This window comes from Sorex fumeus, unplaced genomic scaffold, assembly GCF_029834395.1.
Source record: "Sorex fumeus unplaced genomic scaffold, SorFum_2.1 ptg000207l, whole genome shotgun sequence".
Lineage (NCBI taxonomy): Eukaryota > Metazoa > Chordata > Mammalia > Eulipotyphla > Soricidae > Sorex > Sorex fumeus.
Genome location: NW_026606264.1, coordinates 1,498,724 through 1,516,842, shown reverse-complemented (window position 1 = coordinate 1,516,842; position 18,119 = coordinate 1,498,724). Strand labels below are relative to the sequence as shown.

Here is an 18,119-nt window from a genome sequence, read left to right as displayed (position 1 = left end):
CTTGCTGGGCTGTGACCGCAGCTGCCCTCGCGGACTCTGGTGCATTCGCCACGACAAGCGAGGACGCGCCTGCGGGGGGGACGCAGGGTCGCGAGCCCGAGGAGCAAGATCAGACCTTTCCAGGGATGAGCCACGTTCAGCTTTAACCCACCCAACACCCAGCAAACCTTCCCACCTTCCCTCTGCCAGTCCCTAACGCTAGCTCCCACATCCTGAACAGTCATTCACACTCTCCCTCACACACACACACACACACACACACACACACACTCACACACACTCACACACTCACACAAACCCTCACAGGCACTCACACACTCACACACTTACACACATATAAACACACACTCATACACACAATCACACACACACTCACACAAACACACACACACAGACACATACACACTCCAGGGTTTCAGAAAGAGCCTGGAGAGCCGGGTGAACAGGGGCCCCAGGCAGCCTTCAGGCTGGTCATCCTGAGCCCCTCCTCCTGGCCAGCTCCTGGGAGCCCGGCACGGAGGCGCCGAAGTGTAATTGTGCAGATGACAACCTGCAGACGGGCGCCCGGCAGGCCAGTCCCCACAGTCCCTGGGAGGGAGGGCCAGGCGGGTAGGCCTGTGGCCACAGCAGCTGCCCAGGGCCCTTGGGGCTGGAGCTGGGTCTGGGCTGCCCCGTGCCCCTGCCTGAGTGAGCCCAGGTGCCCCCTGACGGGAGGCGCCGGGGGGGGGGGGCACTCGTGTCCTCACCCGGCTGCTTGTTCCTGGTTGTACCTTCCTGGCTCCTCTCAGTGCCATCCCGGCCAGCAGGCACCAAGTCTGACAGCAGGGCCCCCATTGCCCGCAGTGCCCAGCAGAGATGCCCATGGGGACTTGCTGGGGCCGTGCTGGGGCCGTGCAGGGGGTCACCTGCTGGGGGACGTCTTCCAGGAGGGCTCTCGGTTTCCAAGCAGGAGGTCCGGGAGCTGCTTGGGGACCCCCTCATCATGGGCTGTGAGCACGGCAGCCTGCGGGGCTGGACCAGCCTGGGCGCCCAGCTCCGTCCCACAGCCTGTGTGTGCACGTGTGTGTGCACTTCCGTGTGTGTGTGCATGTGCGTGTGCGTGCGTGTGCGTAGACCACGTGAGCACTGCCAGGAGGCTCAGAGGCCCTGCATTGAGGGGGGGTCTCTGCATGGGCGCATCCCCCAGGCTCCGGGGCGCCCACTGACCTGGATCACGGCGTCCAGCCCCAGCGGGGACCCCTCGGGTGCGTCCTTGTCTCCAGGCTCACTGGACGCGGAGCTCATGGTGGCGCAAGCTGGCACTTGACGGCCAGGGCGTGCCAGGCACTGGGGCCCACCTGCTGCCCGTGGGCTCCTGTCCTGGTGCCGCTGCCCCTCTGGGGCGGTGGCCGCAAGGTGACCTGAACCCACAGGTGTTACCGTGGCAACGGCCGCGGCTGGGTTTCCCTGGCAATGGGAGCGCGGGTGTTGCCGTGGGGACGCAGGACGCAGCTGCCAGCTGCCGGAAGCCGTTTCCAGGGAGCCCCGGGCTGGCTTGGCGCGTCCCTGACCTGGCTGCAGGGGGCGGGGCCCACCCCCTCTGCCCAGCTCCCACAGGGCCCCCCACAGTGCACAGCGCAGTCTGGGACACCCCAGTCACCCACGCCTGAGTGCACCCTCCGCACACGGGGAGGCGGGAGGGAGGGGAGACGGAGTCTGGGAGCCGGCAGTGCCCTGGGTCTCTGCTGGCCCGCTGCCTCCCCGGGGTGCCGCCTGCCCAGCTCTCTGTGCCGGCCCCTCTGGGAGCGCCGGGTGGCAGCGGTTCTGGGAGGGGTGAGCGAGCGGGACCCTGAGCCGGGGCCTGGCCAGGCTGCCCCTGACCTCATCCTGGTGGAGCTGAGGGACAAGTATGGTCCCATCTGGGCCAGGAGGACCGCTGCTGCCGCCTGGCAGACCTGGTCAGAGCATCAGGCCCCAGGCCTGGTCACACTGGGCAGGTGAGGGAGCTGGCCCCGGGGCAGCACGGGCAGAGTCTGTGTCCCCCCCCACCCCTCCCCGGACAGGTGTGGGCAGGCGCCTCTGTGAAATCAGCTCTGGGATCTGCGGCTGTCTGTGCCCCCGGGACTGCCCGCCCCCCACCGCAGACGGCAGCCCCGCCCTGCCTGATGACCACGTCTGGCCTGGAGGCCGAATGAAGGGGGTGTCCCTGGCCCAAGGTGTGCCTGCAGGCAGCCGGACCCTCAGCCAGGTCCCCTGAGGCTGAGCGGGGGTCAGGGAGCAGGGCGGGGTCTCAGCCCAGGAGGGACACGGGAGGGCGAGGCTGCGGGGTCAGCCGGTGGCCGCCCGGGAGGCAGAAGCAGGGGCGCTGCTGGGCCCTTGGCTGGGGTTTGCGCAGGGATGGGTGGTGGAGGGCGGGCTGTGGCCTCCCGGGGTGGTGGGATCAAAGGTCTCTGCCACACGGCAGCCCCTCCCCGCAGCCCAGGCCGGGTCCTCAAGGGGGCTGGGCTCAGGGGCAGTTGGAGGCCACCGGGGAGGGGCCGCAGCAGCCTGGGTGGGACCCGCCTCCCGCCCCTGCGACATTCCTGGTCCCGGGGACTGACTCACCTCACTTCAAACGCGGGCTGGGCTGGGCTACTTAAGGCTGCCGCGCCGCCCGCCACCGATCCTCTGGCGACCCTGCTGGCCAGCACGGCGGCGGCGGCGGCCATGGCCGTGCAGGTGCCCCTGTGGCAGCACTACCTGCAGGCCATCCGCTCGCGGGGCGGCCCGCGGGCCCAGGACTTCCAGGGCGCGGAGAACACGCTGCTGACGGTGCTGGAGCAGGTGCACAGGCTCGACCCCCGCTTCCTGGTGGACTACGGCGACCTGCAGGCCTTCCAGTTCGCCCTGCGCTCCTCGGGAGACCCCCTGCCCGTGGAGGTGCCCCTGCGCCTGGACGCCGAGGCCCTGCTGGAGGAGCGGGCGCCGGGCGGGGACGACCCCACGCTCTGCCGCCTGGGCGTCCCCCGCGGCGTGGCCGGCCTGGAGCCCTGGACCCGAGAAGACGTCTTCAGCGCCGGCGAGGCCGGGGCCCAGGGCTGCTGCGGCTACCTGGAGCCCGGGAAGGTCCTGCGCGTCCTGCGGGAGCTGCTGGTGGCCGCCATCGTGCACTGCCGGCACCACGGCCTCATCCCGCCAGGTAGGGGTCACATGTGACACGGCGAGAGGTGTTCACAGGCGACGGGTGTCACACATGATGGCGGGTGTGCATACGTGACGGGTGTCGCACATGATGGCTGGTCACACACATGATGCTGTCGCACATGATGGTGGAGTACACACGTGACGGGCGTCACACATGATGGCTGGTTACACACATGATGGTGTCACGCATGATGGTGGAGTACACACGTGATGGGTGTCACACATGATAGTGGATGTGCACATGTGACGGGTGTCACACATGATGGCGGGTGTGTATATGTGACAGGTGTTGCACACAATGGCTGGTTACACACATGATAGTGTCACATATGATGGCTGGTCACACACATGATGGTGTCGCACATGATGGTGGAGTACACACGTGATGGTGTCACACGATGGAGGAGTGACACATGACAGGCGTCACACATGGTGGTGGAGTGCACATGTGACGGGTGTCACGCATGACAGCGGGTGTGCACACGTGATGGTGACTGCCCACAGGTGGAGGGTGTGTGACGTGGGGGAGTAATGGCCCCTACCCACAGGTCAGAGTAGAGGCACCCAGAAGGTGAGGCTCGCACGTGTGACGCGAGGTTGCGTGACAGCCGCTGTGCACACACGTGTCACTGGGGCTCACACGGGCTCTGCGGGCATGTGCCAGGGGCTGTGGTGAGAGTGGGGTGTGCGTGTGTGGCCGGGAACTGGGCTGCAGCCTTTCTCGCTCAGACTGGGTGGGCTGAGGGGCCTTCTCCCTGCTCTGCTGTCTCTGGGCACCCCTGGGTGGGGGCGGCTGTGCTCTCGGCCAGTGCCCTCCTGGACGCTCGCCTCCAGGCCCTGGGCTCTGGCTCTGGGGAGTCCGGGCCGGCCTGTGTCTCCTTCAGGAGCCTTGCCCAGGCGGGAAGGGGCCCAGCGGGACAGGCATGAGCGATGACCCCCCCCAACACACACACACACACACACACACACACACACACACACGGCCTCACCTCTGCAGGGCTCCTGACCTGCAGGGCCGCCACGGCCTCCTGTTCCCGCCACCCGCTCACCTGCCTGCCTGGCTGGACGCAGTGGGCGGAGCCCCCGTGGCCAGGACACCCGGGGGAATTCCAGGCCCTGCTTCCGGCACCTTAAAAGGGCAGGGCGGGGAGGGGGGGGAGGGAGGGGCCCACACCCGGAACCGGGATGGGAACCGGGATGGGAACCGGTGGGACCAGGTGGGCAGGGCTGAGGGGGGCGGTTCCTGGGCAGCAACAGGGAAGTGGGTCTGGGCGGGGGCACCGGCTGGGTAGTGGCTGCCCCAGCTGGGGGAGGGGGGCAGTGCCCAGAGCCCACCAGGGCAGGAACCAGGGGCCTGCAGAGGTGGGAAGCACGGCCGCTCCCACAACACGCTGGGGACCCCATGGACTCCCCGCAGGCCGGCCCCCTCGCTGGGCAGTGGTGGGAGGGGCAGGAGCCGGGTTGCTCTATGGCCCCTCGTTCTCAGGGGTGCCTGGGGTAGGGCTGGGCCGGCGTGCCCTGCAGGGGGCTGCGGGAGCCCAGGCGGGCAGGGGCTTGGCAGGGTGTTAGTGTGTGTGTGAGTGTGTGTGTGTGTGTGTAGCTGTGGGGACCCAGGCGGGCAGGGGTCGGCAGCTGGGGGGTGCCACAGGGGCCCAGGCAGGTGCGTGCAGCATGCCCCCCCGCCCCACGGCGCTGGCCCTCCTGAGTTGTGAGGGCAGGGTCTGGGCCCCCCCGGCAGGCAGGTGGGCAGGGGGCCACTTCCCAGTGCAGGTGCCACCTCAGCCGGGCCCCGGGACCCAGAGCAGAGCCAGGCGCCAGGTAGGGCTGTCCCCCGCAACGGGCATGGGTGCCTGGACCACGAGGCCATGGCCGGCTCTGACCTGTCACCCGAGGTCACAGTCCCAAGTGAGACTGCACGGGAGGGATGGTCTCCACATGAGTCAGTGGGTGGACATGATGGAACAGATCCCGGATGGGTGGTGTCCATGGTCCTCCCGGGGCACGTCCCTGCCCTGGACACGCGGTGACGTGACCTCCCGTGACCCTGGGGCCAGCTCGGCTCGGCCCTCTGCTTCTGGGACAGCACAGGCGCAGGGGTGGGGGTGGGCATGGTGGGGCCTAGGCAGGACTCTGGGAGGTGTGGGGTGAGGGGGCCCAGCAGGGTCCGAGCCCGGGGCCAGCGTGTGTCCCTCCCGGGAAGGCTCCCTGAGCGCCACCGGGCTGCAGGAGGAGGGGCCGCGGCTGACCGTGCTGGTGTCCAGCGGCTGGAGGACCATCTGCTTCCACGTGGTGCCCACGGTCCGGAGGAGCGCCTCGGACTTGGCCCTGGCCGGGGGCCGCCCACTGCCCGGCTTCCCCGAGGGCAGCGTGAGGAGAATCTGCAGCCAGGGCGAGTCCCTGGTGCCCGCCAGCGCCCAGCACTGGAGGTGGGTCGGGGTTGCCCGTGTCAGCTGGAGAGGGTGTCCCTCAGCTCCTCTGGGGCCGGCACGGGGCTCCCCTGGGGCCCGGGATCTCTCTACAGTGGGGGAAGCGGGAAGGGGCTCCAGGAAGGGCCGAGACTGGAGGCAGGATGGGGGACAGGCTGGGTCAGCCCAGGTCAGTGGCACGGAGGGCTGGGGGCACTCAACCGCCACCCAGGGACTCAGCCAACATGGCCCCCAGCCACCACTCCCAGGCCTGCTCTGACCCGCACTCCTGGGCCAGGCCCTGCGCTGACTCCCACCCGTGGCCAGGCCCGAGCTGACCCTCACTCCTGGGCCAGGCCCTGCTCTGACCCCCACCCCTGTGCCCAGGCGTTGTTCCGACCGACTGCTCAGTTCCCTGCTCAGAGCACTGGGTTCGCTCCAGGGCCACCGACTGGACAGTCTCTCCGTCCTGGACCGCATCAACCATGAGCACTGGCGGGATGGCGGCCGGAGCCCGGGCCTGACCTTCTCTCACCTGAAGGTCAGTGGCTCCTCCTCCGAAGCCCGCGGGGGCCTGAGAGGAGCTGGGGTTCAGAGTCCCCGACAGTGGGACAGTGACGGGCTCAGCCTTGGGGGCTGCTCAGGCAGAGGAAGGGACCACGAGGGGTCTCCTGGGGATGGGCCTGAGCCTGTTGAGTCAGGGAGATGGATGGGTGGGAGGCAAGGGGGGGAGCTGTGGGGGTGAGGGTGGGGGTGGTGTAGGGGTGGGGGTGGAAGGAAAGGTGGGGAGCATGCAGGGGTGGAGGTGGGACGGAGGATAGAGTGTAAGAGTGGGGCTGGAGAGAATGTGGGGAGTGTGTAGGGGTGGGGATGGGAGGGGAGGTGGGAGAGAAGGTAGGGGTGGGGTGTGAGGGAAGGTGGGGGTGTAGGGGTGGGGTGGGAGGGTAGGTAGAGGAGTATGTAGGGGTGGGGTGTGAGGGAAGGTGCGGTAGGGGTGGGGTGGGGTGTAGGGGTGGGGTGGGAGGGAAGGTAGGGATGTGAGGGAAGGGGGGTGTAGGGGTGGGGTGTAGGGGTGGGGTGGGAGGGAAGGTGCGGTAGGGGTGGGGTGGGGTGGGGGAGCGTGGGGGCACGGGAGGGGGGCGAGGGGTCCCGGGTCCGGGCCCGCTGAGCTCCCCCGTCCGGCCCGGCCCAGCTGGTGCTGCTGTGGGCGGCCGCGCTCTTCCCGGCGCCCGAGGACTGGGCCGAGCTGCAGGGCGCCGTGTACCGCCTGCTCGTGGTGCTGCTCTGCTGCCTGGCCACGCGCAAGCTGCCCGGCTTCCTGCGCCCCGAGACCAACGCGCTGGGGGACGCGGGCCTGGACCTGCACGCGCTCTACCAGCGCGCCGAGCACTTCGCCAGCCAGCCCGAGGCCGCGCTGCGGATCCACGTCACCCACCTGGGCCGCAGCCCCCCGCCGCGCCTCGCCTCGGGGGTCAAGGCCCTGCTGCAGCTGCCGGCCAGCGACCCCTCCTACTGGGCCACCGCCTACTTCGACATGCTGCTGGACAAGGTGCGGGTCCCCGCCCGCCCCGGCCCTGCGTCCCGGGGCCCGGGCCTCCGCTCAGCACGGCCGCAGCCCTGCGCTCGGGACACCTCGGCGGGCTCCTCGGGACCTTCCTTCCCGGGTCTGGGTTTGGGGGTCGCCCGGCTGCTGGGGCGTCCGGCAGCCCCACTGTCCTTCGCCCCTCCCCAGAGGGCCTCCCCGCCCAACACGCCCCCCGTGACCCCCTGCCCTGCAGTTCCAGGTGTTCAGCATCCAGGACCAGGCCCGGCTCTCGGCCATGCACAGCATCTTCCGCAAGACCAGGAGCGTGCGAGGGGGCGGCGAGGAGAGCTGAGCGTGGGCCGCGGGTTCCTGCCTGCGACGTCATAGCCCGCCCCGGGCTGCCCGGCCCCAGCCCTGCGCTCCACGGCCGCCCAGGGCAGCAGGGAGGCCTGGATGCAAATAAATCAAAACCGGGTGTCCACGGGACACGAGACACACAGCTACCTCTGGGACTGGGACGGTGTCTGTGTGTGAGGCTGTGTCTGACTGCCTGTGTCTGTGTGTCTGTGACTATGTGTGTCTGCGACTGTGTCTATGACCGTGACTGTGCGTTTCTGTGACTGTGACGGTGTCTGTGTGTGAGGCTGTGTCTCACTGTGTGTCTGTGTGTGACTGTGACTGTGTATGTGACTGTGATAATGTCTGTGTATGAGGTTTTGTCTGCGATTGTGTCTGTGACTGTGTGTGTCTGTGTCTGTGACTGTGGCAGTGTCTGTGTGTATCTGTGTGTCACTGCTGTGACTGTCTCTGTGTGTATGAGTCCATGTCTGTGACTGTCTGTGTCTGTGTGTGTGAGTCTGTGTCTGTGACTGTGACTGTGTTTGTGTCTGTGACTGTGTCTGTGTGTGAGTCCATGTCTATGACTGTCTGTGTCTGTGTGTGTGAGTCTATGTCTGTGACTATGACTGTGTTTGTGTCTGTGACTGTGTCTGTGTGTGAGTACGTGTCTGTGACTGTCTGTGTTTGTGTGTGAGTCTGTGACTGTCCATGACTGTTTGTATCTGTGTGCCTGTGGCAGTGTCTGTGTGTGTCTGTGTGTCAGTGCTGTGACTGTGTCTGTTTGTGTGTGTGATTGTGTGTGTGCGACTGTAACTGTGTCTGTGGCAGTGTCTGTGTGTGTCTGTGTGTCAGTGCTGTGACTGTACCTGTGACTATGTGTGTGAGTCTGGCTGTGTCTGTGCTGTGTCTAGGTCTGTTTGTGACAGTGTCAGTGTCAGTGTTTCTGTATCTGTGTTTGTGACTGTGTCTGAGAGGGATTAAGAGACTAAGGGATTAAGGGACTGAGGAATTGAGGGACTGAATGAGGGCGCTGAGAAACTAAGGGACTGAGGGACTGAGGGGGACTGGAGGATTAAGGTAGACTAAGGGCGGGGGTGGGTGGGAGAGATAGCACAGCGGGTAGGGCGTTTGTCTTAGGGACACTGAGGAAACTGAGGCACATGGCCAACCTGGGTTCAAATCCCAGCATCCCATATGGTCCCCTGAACACCACCAGGAGTAATTCTTGAGTGCAGAGCCAGGAGTAACCCCTGCATCACCGGGTGTGACCCAAAAAGCAAAGAAAAAAAAAGGTGGACTAAGGGGGACTGAGGGGGACCGAAGAATTGAGGGACTGAAGAACAGACATAGGGACTGAGAAGTTCTGGTGAGGACTGAGGGCTTAGAGGGACTGAGGACCAGGGACTGAGGTGACTCTAGGAGACTGGGGGTGGGGACCGATGGACTGAGGAGAACTGAAGGGGCCTATGGGGACTGAAGGACTGAGTGGGTCTGAGAGGACTAAGGGATTGAGGAAGACTGAGGGACTGAAGAAACTGAGGGACGACAGACTAAGAGATTGAGGGGACTGAGGCAGAAAGAAGGTGACTGAGGGTGACAGAGGAACTGAGGAACTCTGAGGGCGGAGAAACTGAGGGGGACTGAGGGTCTGATGGACTGAAAGGGACTGAAGGGACTAAGGAGTGAGGAGGACTGAGGGACGATGAACTGAGAAGAGCTGAGGGACTGAGGGAACAGGAGTGACTGAGAGAGACTGAAGGACTGAGGGAGACTGAGGGGAACTGAGGGTCCAAGTGATTAAGGGGTACTGAGGAACTAAGGGGATTGAGTGTCTGAGGGAGATGAGGAAATGAGCAACTGAGAAATTGAGGATAATTGGAAAATTGAGGACTGAGGGACCGAGGCAACTAAGGGAATGAGGTATAGGGGTGGACTGAGGTGAACTGCAGAACTGAGGGACTGAGGAAACGGAGAGAATGAGGAGAATTGAGGGATTCAGGGGACTGAGGGATACTGAGGGTTGAGAGGGACTGAGAGGGCTTGAGGGACTGAGTGGCTGAGGGTACTGAGGGGTACAGAGGGAGAGTTGCTAAGAGACTGGGGACTGAGAGACTGCAGGACTGAGGGGACTGAGTTGTTTAGGGTGACAGAGGGACAGAGTGACAGAGATTTAGAGGGACTGAGGGGGACTACTGAATCTAAAGGACTAGGAGGACTGATTGGGATTGACAGGGATTAAGGGGTTTGGGAACAGAGGGAATGACGGGGATTTAAAAGGACTAAGGAGAACTGCAGGATTGAGCAACTAAAGGTGACTGAATTGGACTGAGGAGGATTAAGGGTCTGGGAGGGAGACCTGAGGCAATAAGGAGGGTTGAGAGGGAACTGAAGGACTGAGTGGGACTGAGGCACTGAAGGACTGGGCAGATCTGATGGGGACTGAGGGTCTGAGAGGCACTGAGGGACTGAAGGACTGAGGGGACTGAGGAACTGAAGCTGAATGAAGAGACTGAGGCAGACTGAGGTATTCAGGACTGAGGGCTGCGTGACAGATTGAGTGGCACTGAGGATTGAGCGGGACCGGGAACTGAGGGAGATTGAGGAACTGCGGGACTAAAAGGACTGAAGGGACTAAGGATCTAAGTGACTTGTGGACTAAGAGTAACTGAGGGACGTAGGGGGCATAAGTGATTGAGGGACTAAGGGACTGAGGAAGACTGGGGAACTAAGTGACTGAGAGGGACTGAGGGACTGAGGGCATGAAGGAACCTGAGTACTGAGGAGAGGGGACTGGGGGTCTGAGGGACTGAGGGGTCTGAGGAACTGAGAGACTTAGGTACTAGGGAAGACCAAGGGAGTGAGACACTTAGTGGATTGATGGCGACTGAGGGGGACTGAGGGAATGAGGGGAATTAAGGGGGATTGAGGGAAACTAAAGGACTAAGTGGGATTGAAGGGGACTGAGGGACTGAGGGATGAGGGGGACTCAGGACTGAGGGGGGATGAGAGGGGACTAATGAGGACCGAGAGGGTCTGAGGGACTGAGCAGGACTGACAGAGACTGAGGTGGACTGGAGGGACGGACGGGCCTGTGGGGACTGAGGAGGACTGAGCACAGACACCCCAGTGAGGAAAGAAACCCCCGCACAGGACGAACACTGCCCTGCTCTTTACTGAACGTCCTGCATGCCAAGGTTAGCGGCTCCTGGCCTCACAGCCATTTCTAGAAGGATCCACCAGAAGGCGGGGCTGGCACGGCAGTGGGCCACGCTGGAAGGGCCTGCGTGGCGTGTCAGGGCGGGTGGGGCCAGCGTCACAGGTGGCTGCGGGCGCAGCACTGCAGCGCGTCTTGCAGGGCGTCCAGCAGCCGGTCCACGCTCTCCCGCCTGGCGTTGCAGCCCAGCAGCCCGATGCGCAGCACCTGCGGGGCAGCCATCAGCGCGGGCCTGGCGGGCCCAGAGGCCCCGTTTCCAAAACTGGGGAGGCGCGGGCAGTCCTGCTCACCTTCCCCGCCGTGGGCCCCAGGCCGCCCGTGATCTCGATGTCATGGTACTGCAGCACGTGCCGCACCAGGTCCCTCCAGTCATAGCCGGGGGGCACGGCCACCGTGGTCACCGTGGGCAGCCGCAGCGCCTGGGGACAGTCCCGCACCAGGGCTCAAGGGGGCTCTGGCTCCCTCAGGGGCCCGTCCTGGGGCTCTGAGTGGGGTGTGAGTGAGGCGCAGAGTTGCCCTAATCTCGCCAGGGGCACTAAGGGCCTGAGGACCTGAGAGACTGACAGGGACTGATAGGAGCTGAGCGGGGCTGAGGGATTGAGGAGGGCTGAGGGGCACTGAGGAACTCAGGGACTGAGGGACTAAGGGACTGAGGGGAACTGAAGAACTGAGGGACTGAGGGACTGAGGAACTGAGGGGGACTGAAGGGGACTGAGGAACTGAGGGACTGAGGGACTGAGGGGGACTGAGGAGACTGATGGACTGAGGAACTGAGGGGATTGAGGGGGACTGAAGGGGACTGAGGGTCTGAGGGGGACTGAAGGACTGAGGGACTGAGGGACTGAGGGGACTGAGGAGCTGAGGGACTGAGGGACTGAGGGGACTGAGGGACTGAGGGACTGAGGGACTGAGGGACTGAGGGGGACTGAGGGGGACTTAGGGACTTAGGGGACTGAGGGACTGAGGGACTGAACGACTGAGGGAGACTAAGGAACTGAGGGATTGAGGGATTGAAGGGGACTGAGGAACTGAGGGACTGAGGGGACTGAGGAACTGAGGGACTGAGGGGACTGAAGGACTGAGGGACTGAGGGAACTGAGGGACTGAGGGACTGAAGGACTGAGGGAGACTGAGGAACTGAGGAATTGAGGGATTGAGGGGGACCGAGGAACTGAGGGACTGAGGGACTGAGGGGACTGAGGAGCTGAGGAGCTGAGGGACTGAGGGACTGAAGGACTGAGGGGATTGAGGGACTGAGGGACTGAGGGGGACTGAGGAACTGAGGGACTGAGGGACTGAGGGGGACTGAGGAACTGAGGGACTGAGGGGACTGAGGGACTGAGGGACTGCGGGAGACTGAGGAACCGAGGGACTGAGGGGGGGCTGAGGAACTGAGGGATGAGGGATTGAGGGGGACTGAGGAACTGAGGGACTGAGGGGGGGCTGAGGAACTGAGGGACTGAGGGACTGAGGGGGACTGAGGAGCTGAGGGACTGAGGGGGGGCTGAGGAACTGAGGGACTGAGGGGGGGCTGAGGAACTGAGGGACTGAGGAATTGAGGGGGACTGAGGAACTGAAGGACTGAGGGGACTGAGGGGACTGAGGGACTGAGGGACTGAGGGAACCGAGGGGGATTGAGGGATTGAGAGACTGAGGGGACTGAGGAGCTGAGGGACGGAGGGACTGAGGGACTGAGGGGACTGAGGGTCTGAGCATGGCCCGGAGGGGCCTCCCACGGTGCTCTCAGAGGTGGGATGGGACTCGCTCCTCACCGGGTCCTTCACGAAGAGCTGCAGGCCAAGCCCCTGCAGGCGCTCCTGCAGGTAGGTGGTCACCTCGCGGTGCCGGCGCCAGCTGCTCTCCAGGCCCTGCAGGAGGGTGGCGATGTTGGTCCTGGGCACCCGCAGGGCCCCAGTGTGGGAAGGGTGGCGGCGTCCAGTGGTCTGCTCCAAGGCAGAAGCTGCCCAGGGAGAGCCAGCCCCGGCCCGTGGCACTCGCAGGGCTGGAGGGGGGGCGGCCGCCCCCTGCTCTCCAGGTGGCCCCTGGCGCCGTGGGATCCTTCACCTCTCCCCAGCTGCCAGGGAGCCCCCCACAGTCCAGTTCCACAGGGAGCTCCGCAGCGGGCCCATACCGTGTTCCATGGCCCCTCTCTGCTGGGACCCCGGGGCCATGGGCTAATGTGGGGGGGGCGGAAACGGGGACCCCTGAACCAGGCCTGCACATGCCCTGGGTTGCGGTGCCCATGCCAGGGGCTGGACATGCGGGAGAGGCAGAGAGTGATGAGAATCGGGTGAGAGACCCCCAATGTGCCCACCCTCTCGGGTCCCCCAGACCCTGATGTGCTGTAGCCCCGGTCTGTCCCCTATGGGGGTCTGTCATCTCTCCCCACGGCCCCTCCTCGCCGTGGAGGACCTCCTCCCTGGAGGACGTGCGGTGCCACCAGCTGCCCCTCACCTCCTCCACCAGGATGGCCAGGCTCTCCCTCAGGCTGTACAGACCAACGACTGGGATGGTGTGGTGGTACCTGGGCACAGAGAGGGGAAGTGGCCTGGGGTCTGGGGTATGACACACCACGGAGAGACACAAAGCTGCCTGGGAGCCCGGAGTCCACACCGCTTCCGGGAGAGGGGAAACCAAGGCTGGCAGAGAGAAGATGGGATGAGGGAGTCCAGGGTGCCTGTCTCTGCCCCGGAGCTGAGGGCACCAAACCACCGGCCAAGCTCCAGCCCAGGGAGGGCACCTGGAAAGCAGGGATCCCCCCAGATCCCCTGGGTGGGGCATGAGAGGGGCTCAGAGCAGTGGAACCCATGAGACTGTGGGTCCGGTCGGAGGTTTCAAGCTCAGACCCCATCGCCCATCGCCCCTCAGCACTGGGCAGCTCAGCCACGACCTCCTCCTGTCCAGGACTCCCCAGATCCCACCCGGCCCCGCCCTCGCAAGGCCCCGCCCTGAATAGGCCCCGCCCCGAATAGGCCCCGCCCCATGCAAGGCGCCCCCCCCGCTCCTGGTGGCCCCGCCTCCGAATAGGCTCTGCCCCGCCCCATTCCTTCATGCCCTCACTTTCTGGGCTGGCCATCACAGCCCCAGAAGTTGGCCAGCATCTTCATGTCCAGGTAGAAGGAGAAGGGCTTGGTCTTCCGGCTGTAGATCTTGTTTCTGGGGAGGAGCGCGGGGTCTGAGTGCCCGCCTGCCGACGGGGGGTGGGGGTTGGGGGACCCTCTCTGCTGCCCAATCCTCCCTCTGGTTGTATGTCTCAGAACCGGGTCCCAGATGGGAGAGGGGGGCTACTGGTTTCCAGGAAACCCCTTCCCTGAGCCGGCATACCCTGGAGCATGAGCCCTGGCCCAGGGTGTCACGGGGGTCCCGACACCCCCTTGGCTGAGGGACCTGCTGGTCTTCCCCTGCCACCCTGCTGGTCTCCCTGGCACTGGCACCACCAGCGCCTTGGAGACGGAGTTCCCCGACACCCCAGATTGCCTGTCCAGCCTGGCCGCTCCAGCCCGAGCCCAGACAGCAGTGCCTGACCCTCACCCCTGACCCCGGGACCTTGATCCCACTCAGAGACTCGGGGGGCTTGCTGCCCTCTCACCCCCAGCTGGGTCGGGGTGCAATTGGAGACAGGATGGGGGTGGCCCCTGCTGTGCCGCCCTCTGTGGGGGCTGCACTGGGTCCTGTCCCTGAGCTCAGTCCTGAGCTTGACCCTAAGGACTATCATGGCACCCATGGGAGCAGCTCCCAGGAGCCCCTGTCCTGCCCTGCCACCCACTGCCCAGAGACTGGGCATACCTGGTGGTGCCTGAGCAAGGCGTCCGGGAGCTCCTTGAACAGCCAGTCCGGCTGACCCTCTAAGTCCCCCAGCTGTCCCCCCGACCCCAGTTGTCCCCCTGACCCCAGCTGTCCTTTCTCCGTCCCCAGCTGTCCCCCTGTGTCCAGCTGCCCCACCCACCCCCGTGCACTCACCTCGCCCGGTCACTGAAGGAGATGATGGAGGTGCCAGGTGGCGCGTTGAGAGCCTTCTGGGAGCCAGAGTAGAGCACGTCGATGCCTGTGGGGTCAGGAGCCTCGTGGTGGGCACAGATGCCCCCGAGGGCTGGTGAAGGGCAGCAGGGAGCCTGGACCCAGCCTGGGGGCACCCCGGGACAGCCCCATGGCCCCTCCCCATCCCCTTCTCTCTTCCAGAGCTTGGCGAAGACCCTGACAGATGGGGAAACTGAGGCTCATCCTGCCCAACAGAGGCCCTGGCGTGCTCACACCCTCGGGTCTGTACCTTGCTGGTCCATGTAGATGGGGGCTCCACCAATGGAGGCCACGGAGTCCACCAGGAGCAAACACTGGTACCTGGGGCAGAACCGGGCGGAGAGGCCTTGGGTGGGGCCCCAGGACCTGCTGACCCTCAGCACCAACCCAGGACTCCCTGCAGGAGCAGGCTGGGGGCTCCCCAGGGTGGCTGCAGCCTCCTGTGTCCACCCCGGGCCGTCAGCAACCGGCCCCAGCAGAGCCTGGGCGCCAAGAGCCGGGAAGGCCTCTCTGACCAGGGCCCTGGGGTCAGAGGGAGGACAGGTCCTGGCACAGGGCTCCTGGGAGGGGCTCAGACTCGGCCCGCAGAAGGACCCAACAGGCACCAACACCCACAGCTGGGGCAGGCAGGGCAGCGCCTCCCCTATGAAGCCAGCACGAAGCGGGGTGGCACCACCCTGTTACCCCACTGGGATGGCTCTCACAGTCCTGGGTCGAGGCTCAGTGAGGGAGAGGAAAGCTGGCAGATTCCCTGAGGGCAGACTCCCCAGAGGACTCTCTGAATGCTCCCTGAGCTCCCCTGAGTGCTCCCCTGAGTGGTCCTTGGCTGCTCCCTGATGGAGCTGAGCTCCCCTGAGCACCCCAAGTGCTTCCCTGAGTGGTCCCCAACTGCTTCCCAACTGCTCCCTGAGTGCTCCCCTGAGTAGTCCGAGTAGTCCCCGACTGCTTCCTGAGTGCTCCCTGAGCTTCCCTGAGTGCTCCCCTGAGGACTCCCCAACTGCTCCCTGAGTGCTCCCTGAGTAGTCCCTGACTGCTCCCTGAGTGCTCCCTGAACTCCCTTGAGTGCTCCTCTGAGGACTCCCCCAAGTGCTCCCCAGAGTGGTCCCCAACTGCTCCCTGAGTACTCCCCTGAGTGCTCACTGAGTGCTCTCCTGAGTAGTCCCCGACTGCTTCCCAAGTGCTCCCTGAGCTCCCCTGAGTGCTCCCCTGAGTGGTACCCAACTGCTCCCTGAGCTCCCCTGAGTGCTCCCTGGGTGCTCCCTCAGGACTCCCCCGTGGGTTCCCCTTGAGGCTGAGCTCCCCAGAGTGCTCCCCGAGTGCTCCCCTCGGGCCTGGGCTCCCCTGCGGGCCAGGCCCTGGCTCACCTGTGGCACAGCTCCCCGACGCCGTCCAGGGGCTGCAGCACCCCGCTGGAGGACTCGCCGTGGGTGAGGAAGAGCAGCACCGGCCTGTGCTGGGCCAGGTTCTAAGGGCGGCAGCAGCTGAGGGCGGTCCCGGGCAGTGCCCCCAAGACCTCCCTCGGCTGCTGCCAGGTACCCCCAGAGAGGACCTGGGGCCTCCCTGGGCCCGAGGGCAGCTGAGTTGCCACCTGGACGCGGGTGGGCCCCCCCTACCTTCTCCAGCTCCTGCAGGGTGCACGGCTCTCCGGGCTCCTTGACGAGGGGGTGCACGCGGGCCCCTGGGTGGGCAGAGGGGGAGCCCTGGCTAGCTCACACGGGAGCCGGCACAGGGTGGGGGGGGGGATGGCTCAGCGGGGGTCCCGGGGCGGCTAGGGGAGCCGGGGTCGGGGGTCTCCGGGGGGCCCTGATACAGCGGGGGTGGGGCTCTCCCGCCCAGGAGTCGCCCAGTGGCCTCTGGAGACCCCGGGTTGCCCATTAACCAGGAGCGCCACCACTGATCATTAACCAGGTGCCGGCCGCGGTCTCCTGCCCTCTCAGGGCCTGCCCACGCCCCACGCTGCACCCAGGCCACGCCGAGGTACCTGGGGGTCAGCCCCGAAGGCCGGTCGTCCCAGGGCAGAGGGGACGCCCCTGAATCCCCGAGGCTGCGTGGGCCCTGGGGTGAGCCCGGCCCTCACATGCCCGGGGCCCCCAGCTTCCCAGGGAGTCAGGCGGGGCAGGGCGGGCGCCCGGCTCTCACTGATGCGCTCGCCGACCTCCACGGCGCGCTGCCCCCATATGCCGTTGACGCCCACGAGGAAGGGGTCTCCCGGCTCCAGCAGGTTGACCAGAGCGGCCTCCAGGGCGCAGTGGCCGGAGCCGCTCAGGGCGAGCGTGAGGCGGTTCCTGGTCTGGAACAGGTACCCGATGCCTTGCTTGATCTCGTCCATGATCTGCGGACGGAGGCGGGTGAGAGCGCGGCCGCCCCGGAAGGGTGGGCGGGCTGCGCGGCGCGTACCTGGAACATCTCCGCGTGCATGTGTCCAATCATCTGCAGCCCCCCGGCCGCCTGCACGCGTGGGGCCAGGTTGGCAGGGCCTGGTCCCAGCAGGAGGCGCTGAGGGATGGACAGTGGCCGGCGCAGAGCGGCCGGCGGGGGCACCAGCAGCTGGTGGGAGGCCATGGCTCGTGCCCAGCCAGCGGCCCAGGCCCCAGAGCGACTGACCGAGGTCAGCACTCGGAACACGGGTCGCCGGAGCTCCTCCCGCGCCGCCTGTTTGCTGGAGGGCGGAGACGCCACCTCTGCCCCCTTGCCTTCCGCCCAGCCTCCCGCTGCTCACTACTGTCCCGCCCTGGACAGCGAGCGCCCACCCAGCTCCTGCTGGGCTGTGAGAGGACCGTGGACGGCCAACAGCTGCCGGAGCCACGGCCGTGTGCCCGGGAGACGGACAGGCGTGCCAGCCGGACCACCTGGCAGCGGGGCCGTCCCGCCTCAGCCGTGGCCACGCAACCCCTCACGGGGGCACACGCTCCACAGACACTCCTCATACAGGCACACACACGCACACGTGCTCGCGGGCACACTCTCCTTCCCACGCACACTCCCAAGTGCTCACACTCACGTATGCTCACAGGCTCACACACAGGCCCACACACACTCACCCATGCTCACACTCAGAAGCTCACACAGTCACACGCTCACACACTTCGACATGCTCACGTAGACTGACCTGCTCACACACACACATGCTCACACACGCTCACTCACATTCACATGCTCACACACGTGCTCACAGGCCTGTGCCGCTCACACACGTGTGCACACTCACACTCACAGACCTGTGCTTACTCACACATGTGTGAGCGCTCACCTACACACGCTCACACACTCACGCCCACACACGCTGTGCCCGCCCACGCTACCCGGGATGCTCTCACAGAGGTGCTCTCTCCCCGTCGCCCAGGGCGCAGGTGCTGGGCTCTCCCATCGCTGTGCCTGGCACAGCTCCCCCCCCCCCCGGCACGGGGTCCCCTCCTCTGCACAGGCACTGGGGGGCTCGGACCTGGGCCACAGGGAC

The 18,119-nt window shown here is 65.6% G+C and overlaps 3 protein-coding genes across 3 annotated transcripts in view; 1 reads left to right on the top strand and 2 right to left on the bottom strand.

The window, feature by feature from the left end:
- CROCC2 (ciliary rootlet coiled-coil, rootletin family member 2) overlaps positions 1 to 1,284 on the bottom strand; it is a 28,607-nt gene extending 27,323 nt beyond the window's left edge. The window contains exon 1 of the mRNA XM_056108367.1: positions 1,207 to 1,284. Within this exon, the coding sequence (XP_055964342.1) occupies positions 1,207 to 1,284 (78 nt within the window). The remainder of the gene's footprint in view (positions 1 to 1,206) is intronic.
- Positions 1,285 to 1,888: 604 nt separating this feature from the next.
- Positions 1,889 to 7,453, top strand: MAB21L4 (mab-21 like 4). The gene is made up of 7 exons (XM_056108366.1): positions 1,889 to 1,976; positions 2,124 to 2,227; positions 2,620 to 3,157; positions 5,363 to 5,588; positions 5,955 to 6,108; positions 6,760 to 7,116; positions 7,346 to 7,453. The coding sequence occupies exons 1-7, from the start codon at positions 1,889 to 1,891 to the stop codon at positions 7,442 to 7,444; spliced, it is 1,566 nt and encodes a 521-aa protein (XP_055964341.1). The 3' UTR covers positions 7,445 to 7,453.
- Positions 7,454 to 10,558: 3,105 nt separating this feature from the next.
- On the bottom strand, positions 10,559 to 17,322 carry AGXT (alanine--glyoxylate aminotransferase). Its single transcript, XM_056108374.1, has 11 exons — positions 17,060 to 17,322; positions 16,802 to 16,994; positions 16,276 to 16,340; positions 16,027 to 16,127; positions 14,913 to 14,983; positions 14,606 to 14,690; positions 13,706 to 13,801; positions 13,100 to 13,169; positions 12,418 to 12,513; positions 10,936 to 11,064; positions 10,559 to 10,852 (listed from the first exon to the last, which is right to left on the bottom strand). The coding sequence occupies exons 1-11, from the start codon at positions 17,222 to 17,224 to the stop codon at positions 10,745 to 10,747; spliced, it is 1,179 nt and encodes a 392-aa protein (XP_055964349.1). The 5' UTR covers positions 17,225 to 17,322; the 3' UTR covers positions 10,559 to 10,744.
- Positions 17,323 to 18,119: the final 797 nt, after the last annotated feature.

Coding starts and splice junctions, on each gene's coding strand:
- MAB21L4 (XM_056108366.1), top strand. CDS start 1,889: ATGGTCCCATCTGGGCCAGGAGGACCGCTGCTGCCGCCTGGCAGACCT. Junction 2,228..2,619: donor GCAGCCGGACCCTCAGCCAG/GTCCCCTGAGGC, acceptor GGGCTACTTAAG/GCTGCCGCGCCGCCCGCCAC. Junction 6,109..6,759: donor TGACCTTCTCTCACCTGAAG/GTCAGTGGCTCC, acceptor GGCCCGGCCCAG/CTGGTGCTGCTGTGGGCGGC.
- AGXT (XM_056108374.1), bottom strand. CDS start 17,224: ATGGCCTCCCACCAGCTGCTGGTGCCCCCGCCGGCCGCTCTGCGCCGG. Junction 16,341..16,801: donor GGAGGTCGGCGAGCGCATCA/GTGAGAGCCGGG, acceptor CTGCCCACCCAG/GGGCCCGCGTGCACCCCCTC. Junction 12,514..13,099: donor TGGCCATCCTGGTGGAGGAG/GTGAGGGGCAGC, acceptor ACCCTCCTGCAG/GGCCTGGAGAGCAGCTGGCG.